A 12,146-nucleotide genomic window follows, 5' to 3' on the forward strand; every position below is an offset into this window, starting at 1 on the left:
ATTCTGTAGTTTTCAAACCCCTTCTCTGGGAATGTAGGAGATGGCCACAGATGAAGAGAGAAACCCAAGCATCTGATTCTAGAGGAGAGGAAGATCCAGGGACAGGGAGAACAAGATGCTTCTTTAGTAAGAGCTCTATCCAGGTCAGGCCAAAACGTTATGGCCCAGGCCAAGCACAAGGGCAGCTCTAGTGGTGGTGCCCTCTGTCCCTCACAACCACCACACAACAGCAACAGTGAAGAGCATTGGACTCTGTCTTTATTTAAGGCAAATCCCAAGCCACTGGTGGAAAGAGCACGTTCACAGCTGTGTCTTCTCTTCGGAGGGAGAAAACATACACTCAAGGTTATTGGTGTAATGAGGGGAGCTGGCAGGGCTGAGGTGAGACATGAGCCTTAGAAATAATCTGTGTTACAGAGTCAACTCATGTCATTGCTCCTCCTTGCCTTTCCCCTCACACCCCTCCTCTGGAACAACTGCCAGAGGGATGTGACTGAAGGTCAGAGGTCATTCTCGTGGTTTCACTGGCCTAGGGTCCAAATGACCTCTGCGTGACAGCAAGAAGGACAGTGAAGACCAAGCTCTTGCTCAGGAGTCCACACAGCACAAGAATGATGATGTTGATCGTGGGAACCCTGGGGGAAAGAAGAGATGTCAGCTGCTGTTGGTGCTGGCGCGCCTCACACCTGAGTGTTTACAGAAGTCCTTCCTGCCCCTTCTCTTATCTGCTTGGGCCCTTCTAGCTCTTGTCCCCATATTGACTAGCCCTGTGCCTTTAGTGTGTCCATTAACTAAAACTACTAACTGGAAATATATTTAGTAAAGTGCATGGAGCCCATATGCAGAGGAGGCATCTGAGAGAAAGGGCAGGCTGCCTGGGCTCCTCTTCCTTACCAGGATGGCAACAAGGAAACCTGGTTTCTAGTCCCCGCAACATGGCCTACTTCCTGGGAGAACCATCTCACCACTCTGACCTCTTGCTTCCCCATCTATAAACAGAAGAATCCAATCTTTGCCCAAATCCTATCATGAATTTTTACAGATTTTCGTGTAATGATTCTAAAAGTCCGAGAAAGCATCAGTGGATACCATAAGAAAGAGACCCATGAGTGAGGAAATATGGCCTGTCTAGATTCAGCGATATGGAAACAGATTACAGCACAACTAATCTGCATGATAAGACACAGGGCAAGAAAAGAAACAGATGGCAGCAAAAAAAAGAGAAGCATAGATTTTGACCTAATGCTATGTATGAATTTAACATCTAAGGAAATCTGGCAGACCAGGAGATAGGCAAGGATTGTTTAGTAAATAATCTGGTGGTATCTGGATCGTAATATGAAGAAAAAGTCATCTTTTGTACAATTTATACCATTTAACAAAATACAGCCTCCCAAAAAAAAAAAAAAAATACAGCCTCCCACCCCAAGATGGAATAAAGATTTAAGTAAAATGGAAAACAAAAACAAAAACAAAAACAAACAAACCTAGAGATGTCGCCAGGAAATAGAATTAAGCATATGAAAGAATAAAGCAAAGCAATAATTTAAAAATCAACACATTTGCCTATACAAAATTTAAAAGCAAATGTGCAAGGTCGCAGAGAGAAAAATGACAGAATGGCGATAGAAAAGTGCCAGAGGCTCTTTTTAGGCTGAAGTCCCCACCCTTCCTCTGGCTTCTGGAACCTCCCTCCCTGTCTTCCATCTCCTCCACCACCTGGAACTAGGGTCAAGTTCAGCCCCTGACAGCTCCTAGCCATTTGTGGTTACAGTAGCACTCTCCAGGGCACGCGGCGTTCAGCCCACGGTCCCAAGACCCCAGTTGACTTTCGGGTCTCCCCTGTCCTCCCAACCCTTTCACATTTTCATGGGTCTAGCTCCTGGAGTGTGTCCACTCTTGAGAGCCAGCAGGTACCCCTCTGGAGGCTGAGCACAAGCTGCCACCCCAGTGCCTGGGAATTCATGTGCCCCTGGGCCGCCCCTAACAGGGGACTGGAAATTCACAAGCATAAATACTCCAGCTCCCCAGTATCTGATATAGACAAGTCCTATGGGTCCCCCAGAAGTCCCCTGCAGGACTAAGCCCCAAAGATCCCCGCTGTGTGACTCAGATTGGTGATGACACCCTTGCTAAGCTTCTTTCTCTCCTGGTCTCACTTCCTGGATGGATTTACCTGGGGTCACTTCCTACATTTGTACAAGACTTTTCCCACTGTCTGCTTCCAGGGAACCCACCCTAACACAGCGTGATGGTGGCTCCCTCTGAAGTGCCCCCCCAACCCATCCCTCCCCAGATTGGAAGCTCACTTTCATTGCGGAGGCAAATAACTCCCCATACAAAACATTTCTTTTTCAAACATCTCAGTGACTTCTGCTTCCCTGGCTGGATTCTGACTGATAGAATAGTTCATATTAGTTAATTTAAAAAGTTAATAGGCCAGGGGCAGTCTCTAGTAGCAATGTGGGCCAAAGTAGGTACTCTCAATTTACATCCTGGAAAAATCAAAGTAACTTGAAAAGAAAAATGTTGATTCTCACCAGATCATTTATTTAGTCCACAAAGATTTAATAATCACCTACTATGTACCAGACACTGGGGTCAGCAAAACAACTATTTGGGGTGGGTGGGGTGGAGAAGTTCTGCCTCTACCCTCATGGAGCGCCTAGTCCACAGCAGGAGAGAAATAAAAGCATGTGATAATTCAGGTCCAACTTAGCAGGAATATTTTCCAAGTACTAAATCCTTGTGGGCAAAAGATCCTTGCAGTGACGACTGCTTCTCTTCTGCATTATGGATCACAACACAAATTGTTTGCAATATTCAAAGACCATTTGTCAATATGTATACAGAGCAATATAAATGTTCACATGCTCTTAGGGGAATTTCTTTTGAATGAATAATTTAAAAGAAAAAAGACGTCTGTGAAAATGTTCATCTCGAAGTTATCAATACTATAAAAAAATTAAAACGATCTCAGTGTCTAAAGACAAGCAAGTTAAGATGTAAGTCATGGCTTCTTTATTGCTAGAAAAGGATGCATTTGTTTGAATTATAATCATGAAGTCTAGATAGCAACATCAAAGAATAGTTTTAGAATAGAAAAATAATGGCAATGTTTATAATTAGAATTACTGCTATATTAAATATGTATGAACATGAATAAAGACTAGAAAGAGAATGTGGAGATCAGACATGTTAGATTAATGGCAATATGGATACATATTTCTCTGTCAATTCAATATTTAATGATAAACACTTTCAGAGATAAATCAGTATCTAATAATAAACTGTAAAGAAGGGTATGCATGCAAAGTTAAAGGTTCTTCGCTTTGCCTGCACATTAAGAAATCTCCTGAAGATCTCACCAACAATGCTGAGACCAAACCCATTTCCAGAAATCCCGATCTATTGGTCTATAGGAGGGCATATGCATCAGTATTAAACACAAACCAAAGCAAAAGCAAGCACTCCAGGTAATACTAACACACAACAACTGCCCAGAGCAGTTGGGCTAGATTATCACTTCCAGCTCTGCATTTTCTAGCCTCCCTGAAGATAAGGAAACAAGCCACAGAACCTTCATGACTCATCCAAAGTCACACAGCCAAACCATGTGGCTGGCATTAGAATCCAGGGTCCTTCACTCCACTCTATTAGGCTGGTGGGGTTGGCTGAGACCCAGTGGAAATCAGCAAAGACATTTTTCCCTCTCCTTACTCCTCTAGTAAGCAAAGAAACAGGGTGAACCAAGGAGATGGGCAGCCACATCAACAGCATCCTCCTCCTCTAGCACCACCCCCTTCCTCCCCAGGGAACTTTCACCAGACTTAGTAGACTCAAGTCTGTTTCTGCCCTGCCCACTCCCCTATCCATAACTTCCCACGTCTTAAGCAGATGGACTTGGAATCAAACCAGGAGGCCCAGAGACCTGAAACCATAGCTGGTAATATCCGTCACATTTGTGATGTTGACTCCAAAACCGGGAGAGGAAATGTCAGCAGTCGATGTGGGTAGGAGCTGGGTCACAGTCCTGGGACTGGTAAGGAGTGTGCTCTGGGCCTTGGTGGTGGAAGGAGAAAAGGTGGAAATTTGAACAAAGTTCTGCGTAGGATTCTTGTCTGAGACTAAAAAATCTGCAAGAAAGCACAATGGATAAATCGATGGATAAGTTGATGGATGAATTGTTGGGAAGTGGATGAGTGGATAGATGGTTGGAAGGATGAATAGAAGGAAGGCAGGGAGGAAGGATGGTTAGATGGAAGGAAAGATGGGTGGATGGATGGATGGATGGATAGGTAGCTGGGTAAATGAAACTGAGGAGGGAAATGAACATAGCCATTCATGAAGCAAGTTTTTCTTTTACAAAGAGTAAAAAATGAGTGTGACGTTAGCTTAGGTCAGAGAAAGGAAAAAGGGAAGAAAGAAGGAAGGCAGAGAAGGGAAGAGAGAGAGAGGGAAGGAGGAAGGAAGATGGGTAAGGACAGAGAGGAGGTAAGGAGTGGGGGGAATAGAATTTTCAAGCGATTCCTGTCACTGGAAATGCATTTTCCTGCTATTCTTTACCATTTCATATGTCTCCACCTTCTTTAAGAATAATCCCCTTATTACTCTACCTTGTACTATTCTCTGCCTTACCCTCACCTGAACCTGTAGTGTACTGCTTTTCAAATTATCTTTTATTAATATATTGCATATGAGCCTTGTCTTCCTTAGGTTTAGGATTCCCCAGTTATTTGAAACTTGAACCTTCCTTAATTTCTCCAATTAACATCTACTGAGGAACCAGGCATTACATTAGCTGCTAGAGATACAGAGCTAAGAAAGGCACAGGCCCTTTTCTCAAGGTACTCACAGATGAGCATGGGAGGCAAATAAATAAGCAAGCCACTACTACCCAGAGAGACAGCATCATTTATGAGAGAGGACACAAAGTGAGCTCTGGAGCTTTGCTACCCAAAATGGGAATCATGGACCAGCCTCAGCAGTAGCATCACGTGCAAGCAGATCAGAAATGCTGAATCTAGGTCCCACCCTAGACCTCTTGTATCAGAGGTTGCCTTTGAAATAAGATCTTCAGGGATTTTGTGCCCACAGTAAAGTCTGAGAAGCACTGCTTTGGAAACACACAGGAAGGTCATCAAATGTACTCTGGGAAGGAAATAGTGGATCACAGAGGCTTCCCAAAGAAATGACTTCCATTTGGAGACCTAAAGAATGAGACTAAATTGTCCAAGTCTACCACTCATCTTTCATACTGTAGGAAGTATCCCACTTCCTATAATAGCACCCCAAATTAAGCTCTGCTACTCTAAGTGGTAGCTTCTTACTTTGCGACCAAATGTCTCTCAAGGACCTCAAATGAGAGAAAAGGAGCTTCTGAGAGAGGCCAGGCTGCTAGAAATCCTGAGCCACAGCCCTGCTCGTGCTACCACCACCACCCATACCCCCAGCTGGCCTGGCTTTCCCCATTCTCTTACCCCCCTCCAGGTCACTCACCCTTGATCACAACCAGGCGGACAAGGGGGGACAGGATGTCAGGGTCCTTGGGAGGTTGGTAGATCACACACCGATACAGTCCTGAATCTTCCACTTGAAGATTGGTCATTTGGACATTTAGTATGGCCTCATCGGGGATGTCTTCTAGGAAGTACCTGCCCATCCGGACTTGACTGGGCTTCCCTGAAACACTCTCTGTGAAAACCAGTGTCAGGGGCTCCCCTCTATCCATCAGCTTCTGCCAAGCTTTCTGGCTATTGGCGTACTTTCGGATGGAGAAAGGACATTGTACATTCAGGGTCCTTCCCACAGCTAAGACATACTGTTCTTCACGTGGTTCATTTGCAGCTTGGAGTTCTGTAAGCAGGGAATCAGAGTTAGACTCCGAGAGGTATAGTTTTCTTCTCTTTGGAAAAAAGAGAGAAACAACCTCTTTTTCTTGTTCAACCACTCATTTTTCGACGAGATCCTCAAGGCTTTCAGAGAAAATGCAACCTTCCCTGCAAGCCAGCACTAGATTCCAGATCTTTTAACTGTGAGTAATTTTTCTTTTACTCCAAGAGCTAGACCTCATATGCTTTGTGTAAACTTTCATAAATATATGTTCTTGAGAGGAAAAATATCTCCTGATTGGAGGCGGAACATGGGACATGTGCCAACACCATGAGTGACAAGGGTATGATAGAAGGGAAGATTACAAACAAGGACATATAGGGTGATGAGTGGATGTGAAGACATGATAGTAGCAGACAGTGATTCCTCCAAACGGCTAGGGGAACTTCATCTAAGTAGGGGAAAGAGATCAATTCTGGTCTGTTCCGAGGGAGCTTTGTAAATGGGAGGGACAAGTTGAGTGGAATTAAGATCTAGATCTTATTTTTGGCTGGACACAAAACATTCCATAACTTATGCACAGAGTCTACAGTTTATCCACTCAAACATGAGTTACTTTCTTCTATGGAATACCAAATAATGGGCTGGACAGTAATGTTGGGTCAAAGTGTGTGTTTGTACATGTGTGTCAGGCTACCACTACCAACAACTACTATTGCCATTGTTAATGGCACATTACTACTACTGCACAAACACGCACACAATTTAATCCTTGGGCAGTAACTCTGAGAATGCCCATTGAAAAATGCCAACAGCTACCCCTTCAATGGAGTCCCTCGGCTATTACTACAGCCCACCTGTGGACTCCTGAGGATTTTATAAAGGATACCAGGCCAGTTCTTCTGGGACCAGACTGCAGTTTCTAAGGAAACATGGAAAACAAGCTTCTTGGAAAGTCCTCTGAATTCTGGTTAGGAATTCCCCTCCAAGAAACAGGCAAGCCAAGAATGTGGGCTCTCTTAAGCTAAGTTTGGCTCACTCATTCATTCATTCATTCACTCATTCATCAATCAATGGATGAGAGCTACTATGTGTCAGGCACTGTGCTGTGCTTCGAGAAAGAGGCACACCTCCTCTCTCCACCCTCTGTAACATTACTCTCTACCCTCTGCAACTTTAGTGTAAATACTATAGATAAATTACTTGCGAACTCCCTGGGCAAGGTAGACACTACAGTCTGAATGTGTGTGTCCCTCCCCAAAAAAATTCATATGTTGAAATCAAAACCCTAAGGTGATGGTGTTAGGAGGTGAAGCCTTTGAGAGATGATTAGGTCATGACTGATCCTGCAAAAGGGATTAGTGCCCTTATGAAAGGGGATCCAGAGAGCTCCTTACCCCTATCTACCCTGGGAGGACATAGTGAGAAGTCCATAGTCCATAACCTGGAAGAGGGCGTTCATCAAAATCCAACCAAACTCGCAGCATGACCTTGAGCTTCTAGCCTCCAGAACTATGAAAAATAAGTACCTATTCCTTATAAGCCACCCAGTCTGTGGTATTTTGTGATAGCAGCCCAAGTAGACAAAGAGAGTGGGAGTTACAGGAGGAATCTGAAATTGTGCACAAACTTGCTTATCTCTTGAGAAAGGACACAGAAAGCACTCAGCACCGAAATGCTATGTGTGCACCATTTCTTGCACCACTGCAAGAAAGGAATTCCAAATACCTTTTATTGCTAAGTGTTTAAAAGTATTGGCACATACAATCTTCCTAAATTTATCATTTAAGCTCCATAACTTCTAAGGTGGATACTGACATTATTCCTATTTCAGAGATAGGGAAATTGAGGCACAGCAAGTTTATTAAATAACCCAGAGGTTATTAAGTGATTTGCCCAAAGTTCCACAGTAGAGAGTGGTAGAATTAGGATTTAAGCCTGGATAGTCTGACCCCAAACTCAGCTCTAAACCATGTTGCCCAAGGCAGGTGTCTGGTTGGGGTGAAAGCAGGCCCAGCCCACACCTGAATAGGTACATAATGATTCTATTCCTTAGAGTACAGGAGCTAGAGGTAGTTTTTAGGTTACCCAAACCCACCCCCACAGGACACAGTGAAATATATACTACTGGTTTTCTCGCACACAAGTACACAAGCATCAACCGTCCATCTTCTCCCAGTTTTGCTTTGGAAAAACGTGAATATAACACAAATGAATGAGAACCAAGCTCCTAGATGCCCATCTGGAATATCACCCCAGCTCCAGCCAAACTCAAAGTGCTATGTGCTTGCAGGCGAGCATCTGTGACCTTACTCAAAGTAGTGCATTCCTGGAAAGTCCCCTTTCTCTGTAATCTTCGTGTCTTTCCAAGGCAAACCCTTCTTTACACTTGTTACTTTCCCAATTTATTCATAAGGATTAGGAGGAGGAACAACCAAAGCCCCAAATGTTTCCATCTTTAGTCAAAGTGTGAGCTGTACACCAAAGAAAACAGTTAACAAAACCAAAAGACAACTGACAGAATGGGAGAATATTTTTGCAAACGACATATCAGATAAAGGGCTAGTGTTCAAAAATTCATAAAGAGCTTAGCAAATTCAGCACCCAAAGAACAAATAATCCAATCAAGAAATGGGCAGAGGACATGAACAGACACTTCTGCAAAGAAGACATCTAGATGGCCAACAGACACATGAAAAAATGCTCTACATCACTCGGCATCAGGAAAATACAAATCAAAACCACAATGAGATACCACCTCACACCAGTCAGAATGGCTAAAATTAACAAGTCAGGAAATGACAGATGCTGGGGAGGATGCAGAGAAAGGGGAGCCCTCCCACACTGTTGGTGGGAATGCAAGCTGGTGCAACCACTCTGGAAAACAGCATGGAGGTTCCTCAAAACATTGAAAATAGAGCTACCCTATGACCCAGCATTTGCACTACTGGGTATTTACCCTAAAGATACAAACATAGTGATCCAAAGGGGCATGTGTACCCAAATGTTTATAGCAGCAATGTCCACAAGAGCCAAACTATGGAAAGAACCTAGATGCCCACCAACAGATGGATGGATAAAGAAGAGGTGAGATATATATATATATATCGAATACTATGCAGCCATCAAAAGAAATGAAATCTTGCCATTTGCAATGACTGGATGGAACTAGAGGGTATTATGCCTAGCAAAATAAGTCAATCAGAGAAAGACAACTATCATATGATCTCCCTGATGTGAGGAAGTGGAGATGCAATGTGGGGGGTTTGGGGGTAGGAGAAGAATAAATGAACCAAGATGAGATCAGGAGGGAGACAAACCATAAGAGACTCTTAAGCTCACAAAAAAAAAACTGAGGGTAGCTGGGGGGAGGGAGGATGGCAGAGGGTGGTGGGGTTAAGGACATTGGGGAGGGTATGTGCTATGGTGAGTGCTGTGAAGTGTGTAAACCTGGCGATTCACAGACATGTACCCTTCGGGATAAAAATACATTATATGTTTATTAAAAATTTTTTATTTTCAACATTTTGATGATCTCCCTGATATGAGAAAGTGGTGATACAACATGGGGGCTTAAGTGGGTAGGAAAAGAAGAAATGAAACAAGATGGGATTAGGAGGGAGACAAACCATAAGTGACTCTTAATCTCACAAAACAAACTGAGGGTTGCTGGAGGGAGGGGGGTTGGGAGAAGGGGGGTGGGGTTATGGACATTGGGGAGGGTATGGGCTTTGGTGAGTGCTGTGAAGTGTGTAAACCTGGCGATTCACAGACCTGTACCCCTGGGGATAAAAATACATGTTTATAAAAAATAAAAAAATTATTAAAAAAAAAATTTTTAATTAAAAAAAAAAGTGTGAGCTGTACAACAAGAGAAGTGAGGGTGTGGTGATGGGGCAGACCTGCCAAGCCAGGGAGGGCAAAACCACCTTCCAACACCAGCAGACAATGGTGGCCAGCAGTCACAGCCCCCAGGAAAGTGGGCCCCAAGCCCCTTCTGTTCACTTTTGTTCTGCTATTCTTCAACAATAGCAGATTTTCTGGTCCACAGTAGGTCCCTGGGAAATATCGTTGAATGAATTATATCTTTGGGGTTTAACAGACAGTCACATCAAAAGCACCATAATGGAATATAAGAAAACAAAACTTCAAACTCAAGCAAAATTATTTCGGATCTTGTCAAGTTTAGATTTACTCTAGCATTCCGCCCCCCCCGCCGCCAGAGCTGTGTTTATCTTTGCCGATATCAAAATGCACAGATGAACTGTTTCCATAATTCACCCATTTTATTTCTGTTCTCAGGCTCTATATAGTCTTCTAATGCTGTTAAGTTTGGATAGAAGAACCCAGTCTGGCAAGTCTACTGGCTGGCTCTATGCTGGGTAGCCACATCCCCTGGAGCTTCCAAAGAGAAGGGAAGCTTTTCTCATGGTGGGATCCCCAAGGTTCTGGGCAGAGGCCTCACCTGCTCATGCCTCTTTCTTACCTTACCTGAGATGAAGAGTATCCAGAGCAGATCCTGGAGCCTGGCCTTCCTCATCCTTCGTGTGCGCCAACCCCAACTGCTGCTGGTGTGCCTGGGACACTCTAACCTAGAGCCTCCAGAAACTTGCATAACAGGATATGAAGTCATTCCTGGGAGGTGCTGCGGCTGCTGCTCTGTTTTCGTCACTGGTTGTTTTGGCTCCAGATGTCAAGGACTGTGCGGGAATCCAGAGACAGTGTTTGAGTGTCAGGCTTCTCTGAATTCTGGTTTCCTGGTCTCTGGGGATACTGACAATTATTTTTTCAGACAATTTCACAAAATTTTAGTGAGAATAGTACTTTTGTGTGAGCAAAATAAGGTATCACTATTGTCAGGGGATTAGAGGTCCACCTTGGCCTCCTGAGGCCAGCTCTCCATTATCATCTAGTTCACTGTAGGTAAGAGTGCCAGGTACGTGGAGGGATGGGTTGGGATAATAATGCCTCACATTTAGGGTTATCGTGAAGACGAAATGGGGGTCCCTAAGGAAAGTGCTCAATACTGTACCCAACATACTGTTTTTTCTATATCCTGTCCCTATTCACCATCACCCTGATCCCTTTGGCTTTTCTGACTTGAGGCCTGTCTCCTCTTCACCGGCATGGCCCACACCTTGCACTTGGCCTCAGCTTTCTGTCACATATCTGGCCTCAGAGCTCACAGAAGTGTAGGAAGCCCCCAAATTATTTGAGAGGACATGGCCACCATTAATAAGAACAGACTTAGAAACAGGATGATATAGGAGAGGATAGTGATGAAAGAAGGAAAAACTCAGCAGTTTCCACACCAAAAACAATACAAGGCAGATCTGACGATGTGAAACATCAATAACAGAAAAGACTCACTTCAGAAATGCTCCCAAATGTAAAATGAATATCAACATTTTGAAGAGCTCATAAATACATTACAAGGAATGTCCTAGATCAGCAAATAATCTACAAATAAGAGATGTTCTTGAAGTATAACATGTAACAGTGAATCATAAATGAGGATAAAAATGTATACTTAAGAAAATACTTTCAGTAAAGTATGGCAACTGAAGAAAACCACGTTGCATATTTTGAAGTTGCTAAGAGAAGAGATCTGAAAATTTCTCATCACACACACAAAAATTCAGTAACTATGTAGGTGACAGACGTTAACCAGACTTACTGTGGTGATAATTTTGTAATAATACAAATACTGAATTGTTATGTTTTACACCTGAAGCTAATACAATGCTGTAGGTCAATTATACCTCAATTTTAAAAAAGAAAAACACATTCTAGATCTGAAAAGAAATCTGTAATTGGAGGATGAAAGCCCAAAAAGGGCAAGGAAATATTCATGAAGTGAGACCAAGGAAGTTCCCAGGTGAAAAAAATTTTTTTTCATTTAAATTCAATTATCCAATATATAGTATATCATTAGTTTCAGATGTAGTGTTCAGAAATTTACCAGCAGGTGAAAATTTTTTAATTTAAATAAAAATATTTCTTGCAAACTGGTGCAGCCACTCTGAAAAACAGCATGGAGTTACCTCAATAAGTTAAAAATACAACTATCCTACAATCCAGCAATTGCACAACTAGGTATTTACCCTAAGAATACAAAAATACTGATTTGAAAGAATACATGCATTCCGGCGTTTATACCAGCATTGTCAACAATAGCTAAATTACGGAAAGAACCCAAATGTCCACCAACTGATTGACTGATGAATAGATTAAGAGGTGATAAATATATAATAGATAGAGAGATAGATGATGGAATAATACTCAGCAATTTAAAAAAATGAAATCTTGCCATT

At 42.9% G+C, this 12,146-nt stretch overlaps 1 protein-coding gene across 1 annotated transcript; it reads right to left on the reverse strand.

Moving 5' to 3' along the window:
* Nucleotides 1-231: 231 nt before the first annotated feature.
* On the reverse strand, nucleotides 232-10,431 carry TREM1 (triggering receptor expressed on myeloid cells 1). Its single transcript, XM_044237242.1, has 4 exons — nucleotides 10,324-10,431; nucleotides 5,500-5,856; nucleotides 3,932-4,136; nucleotides 232-635 (listed from the first exon to the last, which is right to left on the reverse strand). Exons 1-4 carry the CDS (start codon nucleotides 10,370-10,372, stop codon nucleotides 530-532), a joined length of 717 nt encoding a protein of 238 aa, XP_044093177.1. The 5' UTR covers nucleotides 10,373-10,431; the 3' UTR covers nucleotides 232-529.
* Between the last annotated feature and the right edge of the window lie 1,715 nt (nucleotides 10,432-12,146).

This window comes from Neovison vison, chromosome 1 (genome assembly GCF_020171115.1).
Source record: "Neovison vison isolate M4711 chromosome 1, ASM_NN_V1, whole genome shotgun sequence".
Classification (NCBI taxonomy): Eukaryota; Metazoa; Chordata; class Mammalia; order Carnivora; family Mustelidae; genus Neogale; species Neogale vison.

Bases quoted from the DNA above. Each gene is read 5' to 3' on its own strand.
- TREM1 (XM_044237242.1), bottom strand. From the start codon at position 10,372: ATGAGGAAGGCCAGGCTCCAGGATCTGCTCTGGATACTCTTCATCTCA. The intron at 4,137-5,499 runs GTGAGTGACCTG...GCTTTCTTGCAG, and splicing joins CCGCCTGGTTGTGATCAAGG to ATTTTTTAGTCTCAGACAAG. The intron at 636-3,931 runs GTCTCTGGGCCT...TCTTTCCCCCAG, and splicing joins ATTACCAGCTATGGTTTCAG to GGTTCCCACGATCAACATCA.